Source organism: Falco peregrinus, chromosome 7, assembly GCF_023634155.1.
Source record: "Falco peregrinus isolate bFalPer1 chromosome 7, bFalPer1.pri, whole genome shotgun sequence".
NCBI classification, from domain to species: domain Eukaryota; kingdom Metazoa; phylum Chordata; class Aves; order Falconiformes; family Falconidae; genus Falco; species Falco peregrinus.
The window spans coordinates 43,226,618-43,249,192 of record NC_073727.1 but is presented as its reverse complement, the minus strand read 5'-3'; the positions used below and the strand labels follow the sequence as shown (position 1 = coordinate 43,249,192).

Below are 22,575 nucleotides of genomic sequence, written 5' to 3'. Positions count from 1 at the left end.
AACCGGGATAGAATCTTGCACTGAATGTGTGCCAGAGGTTTCCCCTATGCTGTATAAGCATATTATATTTTTCTTCTTTCTCTCATCCAGCTAAACATACAGATGAAGACCTGGGCTTACATGAACTCGAAAGTTCTAGATAGAAACCACGTTTTTTTTATAAGGACATGAAAGTCAGAGGGTTAGTTTTCCTTTATAACTCTGTATTTAAAAGTATGGTGAAATGCACGGTCTGAGTGTCTGGGGGAAAATACTTAAGTTTTAGCAGAGGTCTGGCTTTGGAAATCGAAGACCAAAGCAGTAGATGTTTCAGAAAGTCACGAGAGTTTTATTTGAAGGTTTGATGGTAACTGTGCGACAGCTTTCTTTGTAGTTATTACTGAAGTGACCACTGTAGAATTAAAAGAATTAGAATTAAATTTGGCTATAATGTTTTGTTAAAGAAAGTGCTATTTTACTCCTGACATGAAGTACCAAGCGTTGTTTTTATTTTTCTTTCTGGGGATCCCACTCACTATATATTTTGTATTCTGATTTCTATGTAATTACCGTGTTATAGTTGCTAGGAAAGAGGAACATTAGCGATGATTATGTTTCTGAAGATGGTACTTGTTTCACAATATTCAGGTCTCTCTTACTGTTTCTCAATGAAGCAGCAAGCCATTGAATCAGGTAGTGTCACTGTTCCTTCTGATGGCCACCCCTGCCTCTGGGGTTCAGCTTTTCTTCTCTGTGGGTGGAGCTTAATGCTAATCAGGCCAGAAACACCCTTTTGCCCCAGGTTTTTATATCGTGACAGTGTGGTCGAAGGCTTCTGAACTGTGTTACTGCCTGCTACTGACATTAGCCAGGGCCTACTTACTTTTTGGGCACCAGATAGGCTGCGGGGAGAAGCAGTGGTCAGTGTTGCCAGGACACTTTCCGGGTGGTGAGCATGTCACGGTGACTGACATATTCAGGTGGGTCCCAGGGTGACTTGGCAGAGCTTTTTCTGATAAGGAACACATAAAAGTTTCTTCCATTATTGTCTGGATCCAGCCATTAGGATGGTTTAAAAGAGCAGTAGGTACATCTTGCTGGTATTATTAGTGTACCTATGCTAACACACTAATTCTGTTACATTTTAATTTTAAAAATTATTATAATTACTGTAATGCTGTCTAATGATCCTTCTCCTTTGACATCAGCTATGGATTATGCATGCAAAAATTGCTTAAAACTTCCATTACTATCAAGGTATTACTTGGACAAGGAATGTCTGCCGCAAGACCCCTTGTTCAAGCAAGAATTAAAGATAATGGGCTAAGTTATAGGTTTAATTGGATTTCTTCCACCTTTTCATTCTGGCTGCCAATTTTGTTCCTCTTTTATTCTCATCTTGTCTTTGTTTGTGTTCAGAGTGGTTTAACCACTGATGGTCAGTCATACTTCTAAAATAATGCTATTTGTACCGTGCAAGTCAGATAAGAGGCAAATTACTACAGTTTCTGTGCTTGCCTAGAAATAGATTCAAACTTGGGTCTGTTCTCTTTTGAACTGTCCCAAGAATGTGTGCATTACCACAAGCATGCTGAAGTTCCCAAGTTCTCATCTCCTGTGTTGTGTGGCCACAAAGAATGTGGGTGTAAAGGAGAAAGGAAGGGAGGGTTTACCTTACGAAGGAGGAGGTCATTCACTCCAAGCATTGTAAGTAATTGGCTTCAGATTTGTTTTGTTCTGGGGAGATTTTAATTAAGCTTTTTTATATGCTGTTTAATAAACATTTGTCCATAAGCGGTATCTTGTGATCTCCATCACTAAAGCAGGAGGATTAATTTGCATGTTGTTTGTTATTTATTTAAATAGCCACAGAAATTATATTGAATGTTCTGCTAAGGCAGTGGTGATGGGTTGTGCACTGAAGAGTATAGCATCTGAAAGTACATGTAGCATTAGGACTATTGTTGCATTTTGGGTTTTCCTTTTTTAAAACCAGTTTGGATTGGGAGAATATGGATGAAAATGCCAACATTAGTAACTGATGCATAAAGTCAAAAGAAAGAGCCCAGTACCCTTTTTTGCACCAGTGCCTGGAAGCAGATGGCTAGGGAAAACATTTAAGGAATTGGAGCAGTCTCCTAGCTTCTGGTAATCAAGGTGTTATTGGTTCTCCAGGTTCCTTACATTTGTTACTTAGTACTTTGCACACCAGATTTTCATTGCTTTCTCACAAGACAAAATACTGTTGCAAAGAGGTGGTTTGAACACAGGCATGGCTGTATTGGGTCACTTCAAGGGTTCATGTAGCCCTGTATCCTGCCTACAGTGGAGGCTTTAATTGGGTGCCTAGAGAAGAGTCAGAACAAAGCGAGCATGTGATACTTCCCCCAATACTCTCCAGGCTTCCAGCTATTTTCATTTCAGGGACTTCCTGAGCCATATGTGGCTCTGTGTATTTGGTAACCCTCAGAGGATTTGTGTTTTGTGAACTTGTGCAGGCTTTGCTTGAGCCCACATACACTTTCAGCTTTCAAAACATCATTTGGGAAAGAGGTTTCAAACATCTGCTACCTCTGTGACTGGAGAACCTGGTTATCTCTTGCTTTGAAGTTCGCTTCTACCATTTGTGTTGGACAAGATGGTTTTGTAGCTTTTTATCATATTCTTACTTTATGGTGTCTTTTCCATACTCAGAGGGTTGTAGCTTCTCTGTATTGAAACTGTTCCATACCTTTGATCATTCTTGTTGCATTTCTCTGAATCTTTGTGTTTGACCCTTCCTAGGAAGTACAAGAAGTCTGTACTGAGGGATTTTCCTTTGCAAAAGCTGTGTTGATGTTTCCTAATTCTGATTTTCATTCTTACCTGTCCTGATTTATCCAGAACAGTCATCAGTCCTGCCCCTCCCCCTTAATAAAAAAATAAAAAAAGAGGAGCCATACTTCAATTCTCACCTACCAAAGCAGCTCCAAGTGTACCATCATTAGTAATTAATCTTTCATTCTTGGATTTGTTTAGACGTCTGGGCCGATACTGTATGTTCTTGAGCATTTCTTTACCGTTCCATTTGTCAGTTTGTTCCATGAATAGTCCCATCAGATTCAGATGCATTCATTGAGTCCCTCACAAAGAAGGACTTGTCCAGCATGGGAGCCTCCCAAGAGTTTTTTTCACAGTGCACAGTAGTGCAAAAAATTTGTTAAGCTTCTGTGTGATGGCCCTGTTTCTCTAAATCTCCTTTTATACCTTGATCATCGCTTGGCACCTCAGACTCTCTGGCAGACCTCCTGCTCCTGACTTGTTTGAAGAAATGATTCATTACTCATTTGATTCCCTTTCCTAGCTGTTCCTCCAGTTCTTTCTGGCCTGCCTTATTATAGAGTGCCAGAGTTTACATTCTTTTCCGTTTTCCTCATTTGGACTTGGTGTTGGCTTACCGAAGGGTGCCTTTTTGCTTCTAGAAACCTGCCATGAGCTGTACGAATGTCCCTTTGCTCATCTAAAGTCTTTCTGAATTGGTGGTGAATATTGGTTCAGTGCTTTCCATGTAGTTGTTGCTGAACAGCTTTGATGCTGCCAGTCTGATTTTGTTTCTCATAGCTGTTAGAGCTTCCTTTTAACAAGCTTTCTCCTTTCTATGTAGTTACACTTTTTGAAGTTAAGCACAACAGTGGTCACTGATGCGTAGTGGTGCTGTAGCTGTAGGATGTAGGTAGAAATAGATGATTCGCGCTGCTCAGGACTGAGCCAAAAGCAGTGGCTTCTCGTGCAGGTTCCCTAACCAGCAGCATCATGGAGCAGCTTTGCAGTTACCTGATATTTTGTCTCTGCTTTGTCGTCTGCTTGCTCAGTCTACTGGGAGGAGTCGAAATGTGCCTCTATACGGTCTTGCACCGTGCCTTTGCTGATCTCAAGCGTCTTGCTGTCAGTGTTACCATAGGCTGCCCATGCCTGGTGGTCCCAGCACTCACTCTTCCTGATCCAACCAAGCTCCAGACCTCTGCTGCTTGGTGAGGTGGAGTTTTCATTTGATTTGATTCTAAACTCTGTGTAGCATAATGTTACTTTGTCACTGGCTGTCATCCCTGTGTATTTGTATCCTAGGATGATGCCAAACAGAGACACACTAATTGTCTCCCTTCTATCAGATTTCTGATGTGACTGCTGCTAGTGCTTTTGTTTGAGGCTTGATGTTGCAGTGATCCAGTGTTTCTTCTTCTCCCCTGCTTTGTGTAGAAGGCAATGTATTGCTGGATTTTCTTCTTGCCACCCTGTTTACACTGCAGTTGTCTGTATCTGTTCTTATTCTTTGATTCTTCTTGGCATCTTCACTTGATGACCCAGAATCTCCGTGTCTTCATTTGTTGTAGCAATGCCTCACACTTGAACCATGTGTTCTGATTGCCTCCTCCCCCCGCCGCGCCCCCCCCTCTTTCTCGATCCTTAGGTATGAGCAACCTGTTTCCTATGTTCAAGTGAGCTCCAGCCGTCCTGTACAAGTATCTTTGTTCTAGAAATAGTCCAGTTCCACGTGAATCTGATCTCTTGTTTTGTCACATCCTGTTGACTAGGCATTCAAATCCTCTTTCTCTTCTTTCCAGAAGCCCCTATTTTGCTGTCAGGATATCCTTCCCTTTTTCTTCCTAGTGTTACTGGGACCCAGATGGACCACAACATAGGTTTCTCCTCAGCATTTCCTAGGAACCAGTCCAGGCTTTGCAACCTTTGCAGCTGATGGGCAAATCACCATGTGGTCTTCTGTCAGATCGCAGACTCCAGCTGTCTGTTTGCCTGATGATATTCCAACACACCCTTTTTAGTTTGCATTATAACTGCCTCATTTATGCATCAGCGGGGAGAGGGTATTTGTTGGGAGGGCTTGTTTTGGTCACAGAAACCTCTAACTGCCTGTGAAATGATGGGGAAGGAAATGGAAGCGCAAGTGAAAGAGAGCAAGCACAGCACTGCGGTTACAGCGCTGACCTTAGCAGGTAGCAGGAAGTAGGATGATCGGTTTCTGGCAAAAGTAATAGGAACAGATCAAGTTGTGATAGTAAAAACAGCCTAAGCAGGTGTTTAAATTTGACTCTGTATTATTATTATTGCCTAGCAAATATTACTGTATTGTTGAATGAATGTAGGAAGTTAACTTTAGGTAGAAACAGGTATGTGTTTACATGTTGAGTAAACAGATTTATCAGTGTATCAGAAACTCACCGGGAATGGTTCAGAGATAAAAGCATTTCAGATGTGGTCGGGTATCTGAGACATTTGCTTAGGGCAGGGGATGCGCAGGACCAACAGGAGGTCCGTTCTAGAAGGGAGAAGTCCTGTGCTGCATCTGTCATTCACCTGAAATGGTACTAAATACCAGTGTTTCGGGAAAAGAAGCAAGGGTACCTAAAATCCGGGCAATATAGACACAATATCAGGAGCTTGTTAAAAGTGTGCTCCTTCAAATACTTGAAGAAAATGTCAGTGTGTGTTGATTCAAGGCTTACATATAAAACTGATGCAGAAAATTCCTCTGACGTAATTGACTTTTGGTTACAACTTAAATTCTCCATGTGTGGGGGGTTCTCGGTGCATGATACATGTGCTGATTTGTCTGTTAATAGGACCTGGAACAGGTTATTTTGTGTTGCACTTGTTCTGCTTTTATTTTTTATAAAAGCTAAATCTTAGTAGGGAGGAGGAGACTGAGAGATTAAACTAGACAAAACCAAAAAACATGCCAGACCCTAAGTTTTTTGTGTGAGGCTTAAACACATAAATGCTAAAAACGTGAGGGTTGTGGGCAAAATATTTTACAAAAATAAGTACTTTATTGCTGAAAAAGAAAAAAGGCATTTCTCTTTCAGTGTCTATTTTAGCGTTATGCCTTTTTTCCACAATTCTGCTTCTGGGTCAGTGCATCAGAACGATTCCTCTGTCGATTTGCCTCAGTAGTGTCCCGATGGAGAGCAAACATTTAAAATAACTGCTTCTGTATTTTAAGGGTGGGCATTATGGGTTCGTGATGTTCAGAAGCATAGCATTTTCCTTAGAAGCTCTTCCTGAAAACAGTAACTATGCAGAGCATTCGGGCTTACTCCTCCCACTCTGGCAAGAGCATCTAAGGGCTTGCATTAACTGCTGAGTAAAAGAGTAGAACTGCTGGGTCAGGTGTATAGCTGAGGGTATCACTTCTGATCAGGTTGCCATACAGATGTGATGTAGTTTGATCCCGTGTCCTCCTGCCTCAACTCATGCATTTCCTTTGCTTGCCTCTTCCAACAGATACCGCCTCAGTATGGTCAGCAAGGTGTAAGTGGCTACTGCCAGCAGAGCCAGCAGCCATACTACAACCAGCAGCCACAGCATCTGCCACCCCAGGCACAATATCTGTCGCAGGCCCAGCAGAGATACCAGGCTCAGCAGGTAAGCACCGTCTTCCACTACTAACAGTCGCCCTGCAGCTGAAGGTATAAAAAAGATCTGTGTGAAATGAACAAAACCCACCCAACCCCTTTTCAAGGTAACAGTGTTAAAAACAAAATTAAACAAACTTGGAATCAGACAACATCCTTTGAAAAATCTTTGGGGATGTACCCACAAATACATCTGCACGCACTTTCAGGCTTTACTTTGGATCAGCTGTTTTGAATAAAGCCAGTGTATATACCCCAGCAACTATTAATTCTGCTTTTAAAAAGAAGTAACAGTTTCTTGATCAGATGTCAGTGGAGGCTGGAGGTTTTCCTTCCTTCCGTTTTGTTTTGTTTTCCGCTCGCGAGACAGAGGTGGTTGAGAGCTCCTGCATCTAACATGTTCATTACTGTTTTGTTTTTTGTGTTACTTCCTTCGAGAGTAGATTAGTTAAAGGTATTTTGAAGCTGCTTTGTCAAGGGAGCTTCTTAAGAGATATTTTAAATTGATATTACAGCTATTAATTTGAATGTTGTTAGTTTGCATATCCAGTTAGCGAAACTGCATAATTCAATATCCATTGCTGTTCTTTCTTGAATTATGCTTTATATGTTAGCCATTAAAATTCGTTTAAAGTGATTCTGTTTTTAACTAAGATCAGAAGCTATAGGGTATGGATCTGCTTCCTAGGGCTTGAGAAACACCCAGATTTTAGATACCGAACAAAATGGAAGTGCATAGCTGATGCAGCTGAACTTGTAGGCTCAGTTCTATCTGCCGTCTCAACACTGTTAATCACAGAGAGGTGATCTGGAAATGGAAGGATGAAACTAAAGCATACCCACCATCCTGGGAAATCTAACAAAAGTGAGTTGCTCAAGATTGGGTATTAGTGGAAGCATCAGCACTTGCTGCAGATCACTGGGGAATTCTGTCAGGCATGGTTGATTAACATTTTGGGATAATGCTGGTGCAATGTTGAAATCTTAGCTTGAAATAAAAATAGTGTGTAAAATAAACTAACAAAAGATGTTGTAAGTAGCAGTGATACAGGAGGCTTCCCTCCTTTGATTTTTAAAATAAAGCTATGATAATTTCACGGTGTAATTACATGTTAATTTTTCTTCATCTACATTTTAAAATTCCATTGAGAATTAACTTTTTTCATTAAAATGCTGGATGGTTTATGAAATAGACTTCTTAATTGTATCTATGATATTCTTGTAAATGTCACCACTTTCCATCTTTTGGATTATATGTAACTGCAACTTTAAAGATTGCAGTTGTGTCTTTAAATTTAATTTTCTCCTTTTTTACTTTGGCATTAAATGTTTGATTTCTTTGTGACTTGAAAATACTGCTCATAAGCATCTTGGTAAGCCTTAGCAGATAAAAGTCCTCGTAATGCAGCCTGTAAGACAGAAGAAACACAGTTGCTCCAATGCCTACATATCACAGTTTGTGAAACTGAAGTGTTCTTTTGCTGCCTTGGGCACCTCATCATATTTTAAATACTGTCAGTTGAATGGATTGATTATTTTAGTTTAAAAATATAGAAAACATACCAACTATACAGGACTTAGGAAATAACAAGATACTGATTAATCTGTTGATACATGTTCCAATTACATCATTTGCTATCATAGCCAGTAAAGCGAAGGTTTGTGCAATGAGTTGAGGGGTATGATAGAAGAGGATGAAGGCTAAATCAGAGTAAAGCCTTCCATATATTATGGACTTCAGAGAACTAGGATGAAGAGAAAGGCAGGGACGGATTCAGAAGCAGAAGATACCAGCCTCTATGTAGCCATATTTCTTCTTTGAGCATACATGGAAGGTGTGTCTAAATCCAGGCTCTAGGGGCGATACAGGCATCTCAAGGTCAGTAGGCATTTTTGCCTGAATCTGCAAATTCCGATGATACATAAGGTCCTCACCAACACAGCCTTGCAGGTGGTAATCCTCAGTGTGAGAATCGCACCTGAAATTCTTTGTGGTTTATGGGTGACGGGTTGGTTATCCTGTTCTTCAGTAGTGGTCAGCCTCTTAAGTTTTGAACTCTGATCCCAGGTTCTGCATTATATAGACTTTTCCTGGAGTACTTGTGTGTAGATGGGAGTACGAAATATAAATAATAATTAGCCCTTAACACCGTGGGACTTGCTCCTTCTCTTTTCCCTATCTCATCTCCAGGTTGGTTCCATGGCTGCTCTTCCCCCTGTCTCAAGAAGGGTCATCAAGTGAATATCTCCTCTCTAATGTTTCTCTGTAAAACCTCACTACTGGGTTCTTTCCCATTCTTCAGGAACTGCTAATCTAGAAAATGAATTCCTAACACAAGAAGTTGAAGTCTGTACTTTTGATACTGCAGCGACAGTGTTCTTTCTCTGCTGCTGATGCATAGTAGAGTTACCATCAAGTGGTAGCCAGTGGACAATACAAAAATGAATACTAGGATAACAAAAAAGTTGGAGTGTACGTCAGATTCTGCTGCTGAGACAGAAATTTTGAAAATCATGTCTGCTTAAACATACAGGTCTTTGCTTATATGAGACTGGTTATCTTTTGAAAATAATTCAAAAATTAGCATTTACTTGATTAAAAATTTAGCGAGAGAAATGGGAGTAGGTAATCATACAGTTTTAGGAATTTTAAGGGCCGAGTTCACTGAATTTGATACATTGGGCAGCCTTACAAAGAGAAAGGCCAAGGGAGGTCTTTCTGCTCTTTACAGCTACCAGGTGGGAGGATGTGGGGGAGAACAGAGCCAAGCTCAGATAAGAGGCAGTGGGGACAGACTGAGATGAAGGAAGTTGCAGCTTGGTAAAAGAAAAGAAACCAGAATTGCCATGAGGGTTTTCAAACACGAGAATGAGTCCGGAAAGACTGGAATCTCCATCCTTGGAGATACTCAGAACTCAACTAGACAGGGCCCCCGAACACCCTGTTGTTGTTAGACTTTCTTTGCACTAGAGGTTTGACGGCATAACCTTTCTCTGAAGGTCTCTTCAAACCTGTGTGATTCTGTGATTTTAGTACTGCTTTATATTCTAAACAGAACTTTAAAATAAACCATGAAATCATATAATATCTGTTGCACTGGTTGGCATATCTTTCTTATTTCTGCTCTTAAAAATATCAATACATCCTCTTTATATAATCCTGTTAATTAGAAAAGTAAGGTAGTTTCAGTTACACAATCTGTCATCCATAGTATTGCTCTTCCTTTCCATCTTGGAAATCAATTTCCTCCACGTTTTCTGTATTCTTCATTAAACACTTTCTTGCCTTTTTATATTGATGTCGCTTTTTACACTCTACATTGGTGCACGTCCTGGTTTTGAATGGTCACAACTTTGAGGAATACATAAAGCCAACTGTTTCAGGATGTTGGCCTCAAGAAGAGAAGCTGGCTTCTGAAGATGTTTTTGCCTGATGCTGGCTAGCCAGCATTGTGGGAAAACTTTAGACTACAAGTACTTTTCCTGGAGAGTGTGGTTGGATCATGAAGCAAGAGACGATCACTCTAATAGTATTGAAGTGGTTCGTGGTAGCCCCAGCTGTGGATCAGGACATTATGATTCTGGTTGTTCTCCAGGCCCGTAACAAAAAGGTGGTCTTTGCCCCAAAGAGTTTACAGGCTGTTCTGTGCCTGGTGGACTGGAAGCTGAACTTGCTTTTGTAGCAAGGGTGTAGCTATGAGGTGAAGAAGTTTTGTGTTCTGTTTTAGGGTAAATAAGCTGTCTCCATGATTGCCACCTTTGTGATATGAATATGATTGAGCTGGTTTTACTTCAAGTTGGGGAAAGGGGACTTCTCGGGAATTTGCCGCCTTTTCCTTACTGTATTTTCTTACTTTCCTTGTAGATTTATGTCAATCTACTTGTTTTGGACATCATGAAGCTAGAAAGTAGTGTTCATTCTGGATGGATGATGGACTTTTTCTTGACACTGGTTTCTTCTTATGTAAAACCTTGTAGCGTGATGTACTGGATATTATTCTGTTATGGGGAGAAAACTGATGAAATTTTATATAGTTAAGTTCTACTTTTGCTCTTCTAGACATAATGCAAGCAAGCTTCTGCAGTCAGGTGTAACTCTTAGTGTTGTGCCTTGGAATTGGTATGTGTGTTCATTTCTCACACATCACAGAAGCGTGAAGCCATCACTCCTTTTCCTTGACTCACTTGAATTCAATATGCAATCTTGTAAATAAAAGTAAACAGATAAAATAATTTCTGGGATTGTTCCAGTGACTTGTGACTTTACATGCTTCTAATAAGCATGGAGGGGAAGGAGGAGGATGGGATTTATTTGAGTGTTTGAACTGTTAAGTTGTTTAGATCTTTGTTAAATTGATTGCATGGTGGGCAGAAAGGGAGTTTGTAAGAGGTGATTTGATAGTAATACTGGCATAGTTTACTATAGAGCCGCATTGTAAGCCAGCATCAGTCATCCCCTCTTCGTATCAGGAGCCTGCTGTGTAAAAACCATTAAAGGAAGAGCTTTGTTTTAAGCAAATTTATTGCAGTGGGAGATTCATTGATCATTAGATATTGCCAGTAGATGTAGATACCGCCTTGGGTTTTTTTATTTATTTTTTTTTTAATTCTTTTTACCTTTACTGCTCTGTAAAAGAAAAAAAGAAAGATGTGCTACACTACTACAGTGTTGCCCTTGGCAGGGTTTTTTATCTTGAAATGGCATATAAATGAATAAATGCTTCAGTTGTTTTTGCAGTTTTAAATCTTCTGCCATAAGTAGAAGTGATATTTTGCTTATGAATGTCATGTAATTGCAAACTTAAACTGTCATCATCAAACATTATTTTGTTAAGATAGCGTGATGTATATTTTTGGTTATTATGCTTTCCAACTGGCTTTTAAACAGCCATGTTTATATATTTTCTTGTTTTATGTAGCATGTGTTCATATGTATCGAGATAGGATCGTGCCTTTGAGGTTTATTGTGTGATAATTTTATGAGTTGGGACCATATCACTTTTTGACAGATGAAATGGATCTGCAAAATAATTATGATCTCACTCTTAGTTAAACAGAAATAGTGATTTTATTCTACACCTGCTGCTGTTATCTTAAAGTAATCATTTGTTTTACGTGTTCCTGGAAGCTTTCTGCTTGCAAGTTTCCAGAATAGAGTGGGATTATGCTGATCCCTTTTCTCACATGCAGGCATGAGATTAAAAGGGTAAAAAAAGCGTGGCAGGTCCTTGAGGTGGAGCATGCATCTGCACTTTTCTGGGGCATTGGTCCTTCTGGTTAACAGTGTCCGCAAAGAGGTTCTGTGTGTGTGTGTTACATGGTTCCCTTGTGGTTACTATGACTATTATTTTTTTAAATGCCTTAAAGGAATAGTCAGGTAGTTTAGGCTCAGTCTTTAGTCTGTTTTTATTTAAAAAGATAAAATGTTTTATAAACGAGGAAGCAAACAAGGCTCCTCCACTGTCACGTTTTATTTTAATGTTCTAAAAGCTGGCCAAAACCTTATTCTGCGCCACCCCCCCCACCCCCACCCCCTCCCCGTATAATACCTTGTCTACTGATAAGATCTACCTACCGATCTTGGTGAGTTTTTTTGCAACACAGATTGTCGTAGGACAAATAAAGAGCAGACTGACTAGTGGTTTGGTTTTTTGGTTGGGTGTGGGTTTGGTTTGGTTTGGTTGTGGGTTTGTTTGTTTTGGGTTTTTTGTTTGTTTTTGTTTTGGGTTTTTGTTGGTTGGGTTTTTTTGGTGTTGGTTGGTTTGGGGTTTTTTTGTTGTTGGTTTTTTTTTTTTTTACCTTTTCCTGAGTGTGGGCCAGGGGGATGAATGCAGTTCAGGCCCATAAGAGTTTGTGAACCACATCAGTAGACCCAGGTGGAAAGGTATCGGAAGCAGGAAGGCGGCGTGTGTAAGGAGGTGGGGAGCGTCTCTGCTGATGCTTCAGTTGGTCTCTCTGGGCAGAGGGCTGGGGAACACTTGTGCTCCCACAAGGGGCTGCGGCTTCTCTCCATTTTCCTGAACTGGGCTCAATGGAGGCCCTATGTTTCAGGTTTATTGCTGAGCTGGAACTAGTCTCAGTTGCAATCCTGAGATGATGGTGAGAATGTTCTTGCGCAGACATCTGTTTCTAGCATTGAGTCAGTGCAAGGTAGGACAGATAAAACATTAGCCAATTTGAAACAGTCTCTGAAAATGTGAACAAAATGTGAAACTAATTAATCTGTTTTCATGTCCAAGCTGTATGAGTGTCTTGAAAACAGAACAAATTGTATTGTGGCAAAATGTATCAATTTATTAAAGTGATTTTGGTACAATAAGGATGAAATCTTGTTTTTAAATTTGATGTGAGCTGTGAAAGTTCTCTTAACAGCATGTTAATTAACATTGTCAAGCTGTTTTGGGCTGTAACACTGTACAAAAATACTGTTGTTGTAAGTTAGGAATAGTTGTGTTACATGCAAATACCAAATTCATTAGTAATACAGACAGTCCTCAGTGAGTCAAAATTTTAAGTTTTGTACCTCAATGAAGTTACTCTTTTTAATAAAATCTTCACTCAAGTTACTAGAAACTGGCACAGAATTACCAGTCAATGGTACCAGTCTCAAATCCTGCAAAATTTAAATTAAACATCTTTAGAAACTAACATACAGCTGCCCACAGCTGAAAGTTGTAATGAAAATCATTTGTCCTTCTGTCCTTTTAACTTTCGTGTCTGTAATCATCTATCACTAGATGGGTGGTTGCACTTAATATTTGTTGTGTTATGAACCGCAGGAAATGAGAAAGAACAAACTTGTATGTTAATCTCGGTTGCTGCCAGGCATGTAGGAAAGCATTCTTTGTGGAAGTTGGCTATTACAGTTACATGAGAACTAAATTGACTTTGATGTTCAGGAGAGATTGTTGCCCGCCATCATCAGCAGTGGCTGATGCCACTACCTGTTGTGTACCATAAACCCTTCAAGGCTTCATGGCTTCTGCCGTCCCAGCAACAGAGGTGCCCAGTGTATATTCATGCTGTCTTGAAACACCGGTTTTAGCTTAGAAGCAATTATTTCCTTTCCAGGGTGAAGAGATGCAAGGGAGAAGCGACTCCTTTAAACCATTTAACCCAAGTTTCATGGCACCAAGAACTTTTGCTTCTGAGGTGTGCTTGTTGGCTGGCTTTTAGAAATCAGGGCTGCTGGTATGTAGTGAGCAGACATGTGCCTAACAAAGTGCCTGGGTGAAAGTTCTCGTACAGACCTGCATACTTTGGGCTGCTTTTCCAGCCTTCTTTAACCAGCCAGGTTAAAGTATACAGCGTAACCCTTTATGAAGGCATCTGTTTTGGTACAGTGAACCTTTTGTTGCCAGCCTACCTCAGAGAGATCAGGTAGATCTCAAAAGGCAGAGTGCTTGACTTTTTTCATCTGTAATAAAGCTTGGGTGGACATGGGGGGAGGAGGGAAGGTGGGGAGCAGGCTTTCAGCAACTGACTTCCAAACTCACGCACCATGGCTTAAATCCTGGCTTCTAGACAAGCCACCAGTGACCAGCACCGCTGAAAGGCAGTTGTCGCCTTACCTTGCTGAACACTGACATGATTTAAAAACAAGCAAACTGTTGAGATACTTGGGGAACCGTACTGCTCTTGTGCGTAAAACTAATTTATCCTTTCCGAGACTTTCTTAAGCACATGATGTTTTCAGGAAGGGCAAATGATGTTTGAACCTGTAGGTTCAACGAACACCTAATTGATTGAATTCTTTGCCTGTTAGATTTCTGCTTTTATAAAGTCTTATTTCGTAATCACGATGCTGCTATAATACCAAGTAAGTGCTAAGGGTATGGCTATTTCTCAGTGTGGCGGAGGTCACTTACTTGGCTGAGGAGTTCAGTGAAACTGTGACTCCTGTGATACATCTTTTCCGTGTAGTGGGAATAGCCAATTGTTGTCTGCTGGGGGAATGCTCCATTTGTTCGTCATTGCGTATATCATTCTAGGAAATGTGTCAAACCTTTCTCTTTTTTTTCTCAGTGATTTATATCTGTATTTATAAGATTATAATAGGTGCTAGTTTGTCAAACTTGGAGAATGATCTTCCAGAGCCAAGTAGCTAGCAGGAATAGGGTCAGGCAGAAAAAGCAAGGATAATTGTCTGTAAACTCACACCTGAGTATGAACACAAAATTGAGGACATAGCACAGAGCAGCCCTCACAGCAGTGCAGGCTTATTTTTGCTGAAGGCATCTTGACCAGACCCAAAAAACTGCATTCAGATTTCGAGAAGACTTTCTCAGCCCTGTTATTTTAAAGCAAGTGTTTACAGACATGGCAATTGATTTAGCCAAATAAAAATCAACGCCAGTCCGTCAGGTCTGAAACCTTTAAAGTTAGCATGTATAATTACCCCTTACACATACCTGTCTTTGTAGTAACCTGGATTTGTTAAATGATATTACTGGGAAAGAAGTATTTTATCTCGCAAATGGTACTACTGCTTGTGTATGAAATGAAACAAGCTTGTTTATGCTTCTGTTTTATGGTCTCCCAAAGGGCTGTCAGTGAAAGTATTTGTTTGCCTCTGTGTTGTCTTAACAATTGTATGGCACCTTCAGTTTAAAGTTCCCTCGTTGCCCAGTCTGTGTATTCTTTTGTTGTGTTCATCTGTTAATGGTTTTCTGCTGAAAGTAGGCTTTTCCATTTGTAGTTTGCAGGAGGAATTTTGAAGGTTGGCTTTCTTCTCCTGAGAAACCAGCAAGTGCACCTCTTCGGGCATCTGCTGCTGATGGGGGTTTGATGGTATCTGGCGGGTTAGTTAGAGGAGATGGGTCACAGCTCACTACAAACCTGTTTGGCAGGAATGTTCATGACCACCTGTACTCTGCTGGTTTTTAATTTTGATTCCTGTGTTTTTGTATTGTTCTAAATCTAGTAGACCTATTGCAGCTCTAGTGCTTGTAAGGTGAGAAATGTGGAAAGGCCTGAGTCCTGATGACTTTTTTCCTGTACTAAAATGAAGTTAGCACACAATATTAGAAGGAAACTCTGGCAATAAGAGCCTCCTTTCAGCTAAATTGGAAAGAGAGAAAAATTTAGTCTGAGAGGAAAAAAGGGAAGTCCTGTTTGGCTTCTTTATTTTTAAGTGGTCACTTACATGCAGTCAGTTTGTAGATTCAGCAGGCAATGTCCCATGTTCATAACAAAAATCTCTGCAAAGCATTCTAGTTCAAAAGGTGGAGACGCTCAATCAGTTTTTCAAAGTAACAATGTCAGTTTTTCCTGAAAGGAAACATTTTTCATCTCAACTACAAAAACTGTGTAAAATCTGTCATGGATTTAGTATGTTATGCTTAGAAAAAAGTCTTTTTAATGAGTTTAGAAATACAGTAAAATACAGATGTTCAAATGTATTTCTCAAAGTTCTTAAATAAGTGGTTTGGCTTTGATCCACAAAGTAGTAGTGGTGGTGTTACGATGGTGGTATTATTTAAAGTTTCTAAATTCTGATTTCTCTCAGTATTTAAATCACAGAAGGTTAATTAAAGCAGTTCTTTATTTTGCGATGCTTGGGAATATTAACCTCACAAAGCCTGCATTAAATCACTGAAGTGATAGAATTGCATTTGCTTTATAAAATAACTCTACAAGAGCGATGACAAAGCCATTTATAGTTCAGTGCTATTAATTGCTTGGCATTTAGATATTAGCATAGGAGTCCATTAATAAACTTGATAGTAAAACTACTGGAATGCAGGTTGATAAAAACTATTTTGTTTTAGGAGATAGTGATTGTAGCTATTGTTGCTCCCCTTACCACTCTCCTTATTACACAATGATGATTTTCTTTTACTGTTACTTTGAGAGCAAAATTAATATCCCAGAAATAATTTTATCTATAGCTTTGAAATTTAGCAGTAAGTTAAACAGAATAGTGAGTTTATCAAAAAATACCTGATCATGTAATAGTCATTTACTTTATGATCCATTAATCTGATGACTGTTCATAGACGAAGTGGTCTACACAGATGTTTTAGAATATAAACGCACAAGTCCTGTTTTAATAAAAAAAAATGCAAATAGTATAGTACTGTGGATTAAGTGATAAAATTGTAAAGTCTAAAAATACTAATAAATCTTAAGTGGTAGAGATTTTTTTTTTTCTCTTTCTTTAGTTCTGTATGAGCAGTACATATTCCAAATTTCAGTAGTCTTCTGAATTACACCTCATGGCCAGATGCAATACAGCAGTATTCTCTTACAGCCTTTAAATTAACATACATTATTTGCCTCAGAGGTGGGGAAGGTAAGTTTGTTAATACTTCCTGGCATAAAATTTACCATGTACTTTTTTTGGCTGCCCATATTTTTTTCTAGTAATTAAAGATGTTCAAGTGTACATATAGTTAGTTTTATTTTCTGGATTTTGAACTGGTATTTTTGAGACATTGTATTATCTGAATATACGTCAGCCTATATTTTATATGTATTCATTATTCTTCCCAGTATTTCCCTTTTACTGCATTTCTCTTGTATTGTAGTAGGATTTAGAATAGATTTTAGAATGTGCAGCTGAGATCTTACAGTGCATTTTAGTTGTTGTAATCAGATACAGACAACAAAGAATGAAATAGTAAATCAAATAAGACACCACTTAAAAAAAACAAGTTTACATGTTGACAAAACTGCTTGGTGTTTTTGTTGTGGGAGAGAGGAGAACAACTGTTCGTCTTGATGAGCTGTCCCTCAATATATAAAGCTACGCAAGAACACAGCCTACAGCCTGTCTTCATGTGTACCTTGCACATGATTTGTACCTTGTACCCCGATTGCCAAGTACCCATCTTGGGTACTTTCCACACGCAGTTTTTTAGGTAGAAGATTAAATAACTGGCTACATGTGTCTGAGTTTTGGGTGTCTGCCTACAGAATTTGTAACGATTGTGGTCCTTCACCGTCAAGGAAAAGGAGACGTTTATTGTTATTACCTAGCAATCCTTTACTGACTTCTAATGAAAGTCACTGGGTTTTTTGTTGCTGTATTGAAGAGTAGTCAGTGGTCTGGTCTCAAGAGTTTTATGTTTTCACCACCCCCCTATACCCTCCTCCCACCACTCCCAACATCAGTCCAGTTGGGTATACTTTCTTTTGAAAAACATGTGGTTGTGATGATGGTGATGAAGACTTCTCTACCTCAAAGATGAAAGAAGTATTTTTCTGCTGTTGGTTTAAATGGTTGTACGTGCAGTCTGTTGAATTGCTTCTGCTGGTGGGTGCTTCCTTGTGGAAATGATTTTCTCTTTCCACTTGTTGGACTAAGGTATTTTTCCACATGGTGGCTGGATTTGAAGAGTGTTGCAGATACTCTGTGTCTTCACAGACTGCAGAGAGAAGATGGTAATGCAGCTAATACTCTACCTCCAATAGCGCCAAATGTAACATGCTAACACTCTCACATACTGAAAAATTAAGCTAACCAAAACAGTAGGGACCAGCTGAGAAAACCTTCTTTACCAAAATTACTACAGATTACTTTACACCTGACCTTCAGTTCCTGCTCCTGTGACTCTATTGTTGATAAAATAGTAGGTAAACCTCATTTCAGTCCTTTCTTTTATGAGACTTCCATGGTGGAGTACTAGGGAATAAATTGACAGGCATCACTGGACTGTGATATAAATGTTGGCTATAACATAATATAGCTTTGTATTTGAGGTGTGGGTACGAAACAAACCCACAAAACAAACTTCACCATTTTGGGGTTTTCTGTGTGACCTCAGTGATGTTTTGGGTGTTGCTTGCAACCCTTCCTCACAGATTTGCAGTTTTTCCTGAGCCTTTAGAATGAAGTCCAAGCTTTTACCTTGAAGCGCAGTTACAGACGTGCCCCTAAGAAAACACTGAAGAAATGTTTCACGGTCTCAAGCAAGGAAGTCTCATCCGTGGGTACCTAGCTTGATTAGCCTAGAGGTAGCAGCTGCTCTCGGTGCAGCTTTTCTTTTTATTCTGTAAGCTGGCTTCAGGCTTTCAGCTCTGCTGTAAGCTGCGGGCAGTGCTCTGACCTCATTTCTGCCAGTGAGCCGTATGCTTGGGAGAGCTTTCTCGACGGCAGCAGGCAGTCTGGGGCAGGCTGCTGCTCTCTGGGGCACAGAGCCCCCCAGCTCCCCACTTCTGCAGCAGCCAAATTGAAAGAAACGGCAGGTTTTAAATCCTGCCCCTCTCCTGTGTTCTGTCGGGGTTAGCTCGCTCTTCGGGGGGCAGAGCTGTTTCTCAGCCCAGCTTTGCGTCTTGGGTTTGCTGAAGAAATGCATTCCTCCCAGAGTTTTAGGAAGGACTAATGTGGCAGGGCAGGACACCGGATGGCACAAAATCTGTAAGTCATCACATTAACGTGGTAGTCTGTCCCAAGTGACTATAAAGAGTAGGACATGTAAAAACTGCCAGGTCTCTTTTTCCTTCTTTCCCTTTTTTTTTTTTTTTAAAATATAGCTTTGTCGGTGAAAGGATGGGCAGGGAGAGGAAGGAGTGGGTGTAGAAAATGAGAGCGTGGTTGGACTGCCCAGCCTTGTAGGGTTTTTTAGGAAAACTCCAAAAAGCTCTATAAACATGGGAAAAATCATGGAAATAAAATGCTTGGTTTACCCCTCATTTCCAAGTTACATTTCTCAGATTACCTCTTCAGGTTCTCTCTCATCTCCATTCACACTGGAACTTTACATCTGTAGAACAAAGAAAAACTACCTTTTTTGCCTGTAAATGAAGAACCGACAGCTGTTTATCAGGCTGTGCAATGTGCAACAGTCACATTTTAAGACGAACATCAAACTCACCTATTTTTTTCATGTGGCAAGTTACAAGTATGAAAGAAGAAATGTCTTGTTTCTGATTAAATCCGCTATTGATATGTTCTGTGATCCATGGAAAGCAATAGTAGCGGAAAGAGAATAGGAAGGTAAGGGTTTCTGAGAATGATTTCATTTTGGAGCTCTTCCTGCATCACTTGCTTAATACGGCTCCTGGAGGCCATATAGATGAGACACATGTGAAAATGGACTAGAGCGTTTTAGGAAGAGAGACCCTTCTGTCTTGTTAGTTGGCTCAGATTACCTGATACATGACTAGAAGCTATGCTGCCCAAACAATGTTCGTCCTGTAAAATGGGTATGGGGGGGTGTGTGTGTGTGCTTTTTTTAGACTCTGCGTTTAAAATGCTTTTAGTGTATTCTGCAGGGGAAACCCATCCATATTTAGGTATTCTGAGTTTCTAATAACTTCCTGAGAGTTTTGATGTACTGAGCCTGAGTAATATATTTGCTTACCTAAGTTAACTATCTTTTGCATCAGCTGCTGCCTGCTACGCAAAGTATATTTTTTTCCTTCCCCCTCTTAAGTCTTAAGACACCACTTAGATGTCACTCTGTGATAATTGGGATCCTGAAGAGAGAAAATGGTGTTCCCAATGTAGATTAATTTTTTTAATTAGCTTAAAAAAAGTGGTCTAGGAAATACTAAGTTTTAGAATGAACCTGCAGTTATCTTGGAAGGGAAGGTATTAATAACATTGAAGATGAAATGTCTTACTGGCAGTGCCTGGTCTACACCTGAGGCATCCAAATGGGCAGGTTTTCCAGATTTCTGCAGGTACATTTCTGTGTGATTTCTGGATGAATTGCCTCCTTTTGGAACAGGAAAGGACTGTTTTGCTTTGGTACTTCTCTGAAGCTCTTGACTCCCTTTAGTACCTGTAATGAAGACCAAAATTAACTTGCTAAGGCAAAGTATCATCTTTGTTTCTGACGACACAGTTCTGCCCCGGACGGGGGGAAATGATAACCACCTGAAAGAAGAGCAGTTGCTGCTTGCCAGCCCCACTGAAGCAACAGTTAACAAATAGCATCAGCATGTTGAGGTAGATGTCAGCCTGTTGCCTGCCATACTCCGGGACAGCTGCTTTCCTTGTCTCCATTCAGGCTTGCATGGTGGTGGGTAGAGGGTTGGCTTGAGATGATTTACATGTTCTGGTTGTGAGCAGGGTTTATTCACTTCATCACATAAACACAGACTAGCATGTTTAAGAGGATTACTAGACTGCACTGGTAATCCACCTCTGATGGTTAGCACTCTTTTTTTTTTCTTTCTTTTTTTTTTTTTTTTGTTTGTTGGCGTAATAGGTGCTGGGACCTATAAAACAATGTTTTCTGCAATCACCCATTCCCACTGTAAAGTAAGAGACTCACTCTCCAGTTTGTACACAATGCTCTTCAGCTGCAAGATACCAATTTCCTTTTCTTCAAGGCTTTAGGGTTGTTTTGGTTTGTCCATTTCTGATTCATAAAATTCCAGACACACATATGTGCATTTCTTCTTGACCCAGGATCTTGTGCAGGAGTCCATCTACATCCTGCAGGACCTCTGCAGACCATCTGCCCAGGTTTCAGGCAAACCTCTCTGCTCTTTTGTCCGTAGTGGATTGTTCCCCACAGGGCTGCATTCTGTTGGCTGCTTTTGTGAGAGTGTGTTGCCTGTGCCCCTGGGCATAACGTTTTTTCTGAGTGTGGCCCTACCTACAATATTTCTCTAATAGGTTGGCTGTCCTTTGTCAGTTCTGTGCTGCCGGGGAGTGTACAGCTGGGGAGGTGACAAGATAAGGTGTTGGAGTTTGGCTAGAAGTTAGCTGTGTGGTGAGTGGTATGTCACCATTCTGGTTAAGTTTTGGGGGGTTTTTTTGGGGGTAGCTTTTTACTGCAGAAGGTGGAAAGAGGGGAGGTGTGTTAGTATGTATTTACACAGAATGAAGAGGTACTTGGTTAAGTGGCGACAAGGAATGTCCTTCTGTAGCCTGTAACATACTACTTGCCTTCTTTCTGTTCCATAGCATCCCTTCAGAGATGAGTAGAATTATCTTGTATTGTAGAGCTGTGTGCTCCTCTTGGCTGCTGTACTGGGTCCTGACTTCCATTCTGAAGTGGTCTGGGGAAAAAGAAAAGTAACATTTGCTTTCAATTTTGCTGTTGTCACATTGCTGTAGAATTCACTGCTCCCACACTTGAAATCTTCTAAGGATCAACCATCTGAATCAAGAACATGAGTTAAAATAGTTTTTAATGAGTTTTTCAAATTGAAGTCTAGTATATTATTTTCCATAATTTATTTTCCTTCTGTTTAACCATCATGGTACTTATCTTCCTGGGTGGTCATGTTATCCCTCTGAAATTTGCTGCAGTAAAGTGAATGAAGCCTGAATGATTTCTCACCCAGCCCTTCTTTAAATGTGGTTTCCCCCAAACAGTAATGCTTTCACTATGCTTTCATTTTCCATTAAAAATAATTTAAACTATTTAATAATTAGATTTTATCTTCTTTGGCGGAACTTACAACAAATGTGCATTTCATCTACATGGTTTCAAGCATTATCAGCACTATACTCATTCAGGTTTGCCGAGAACATGTAAATGTGGACGGACTTGCTTGTTTCAGACCAGGTCCAGCTAGAGAACGAAAGCATGACACTAACTAGGATTGCACATCAGAAGGGAAAAAGCTTTCTACCTGTGGTCTCCTCTCACGTGGTTGCGGTACGGTCGACCTGGGCTGCAGTTTGGTGGTTGGTGGAGCTGGGCTGGTGGCTGGCTGCTGCTGGAGGAGGGAAGTTTCCTCCCTCTCTTTGCTCACCCGACCCTTCCCAAGGCCCCCTCTGCTCAGTAATCTATGACAAAGCTGGGGCAAGGGGGTTACTTTTCTGGCAAGTTTTAAGTTGCACCACTTCACAAAGCCGTCTAATAAAGACCACTGGCACAAGCAAAGGGGGTATGTGTCCAACTGCAAGAATTGTGGGAGGCAGGAACAAGGGGCCTTCGACTTTTTTGCAGGCTGGTAACATTGGCTCACTTGATCTTTTCAGAGACTTGAGAAGTTTTTAAGATGAATATAGTAACAGAGAATAGGAGGGAAGAAAATACCCTGCTTCCTCCTTTACTCCTCAGACTACACAAATCTTGAGCTCCATATACCACAATTCGTGAAGCAAGCTAAAATTGTATGTGAAGAGGGGGTAAATAACTAGTCCTGGCTCTGAGGATGATAAGCAGTTGTTGTTGGTTATTATTATAGATTTTAGGCTGTGTATACGTAGGCATAGTCCTCCCCCCCACCCTTTTTCTCTACCTGTTTCACAGTGTGAATGTTTTTTGAAAAGTCT

General features: G+C 40.3%; 1 protein-coding gene across 15 annotated transcripts in view; it reads left to right on the top strand.

Annotated features, from left to right (window-relative positions):
• Positions 1-22,575, top strand: part of ARID1B (AT-rich interaction domain 1B) — a 335,994-nt gene that overhangs the window by 77,551 nt on the left and 235,868 nt on the right. For all 15 annotated transcript variants that reach the window (XM_055810916.1, XM_055810915.1, XM_055810912.1 and 12 more), the window contains exon 3: positions 6,259-6,399. In XM_055810916.1, the coding sequence (XP_055666891.1) occupies positions 6,259-6,399 (141 nt within the window). The remainder of the gene's footprint in view (positions 1-6,258; positions 6,400-22,575) is intronic.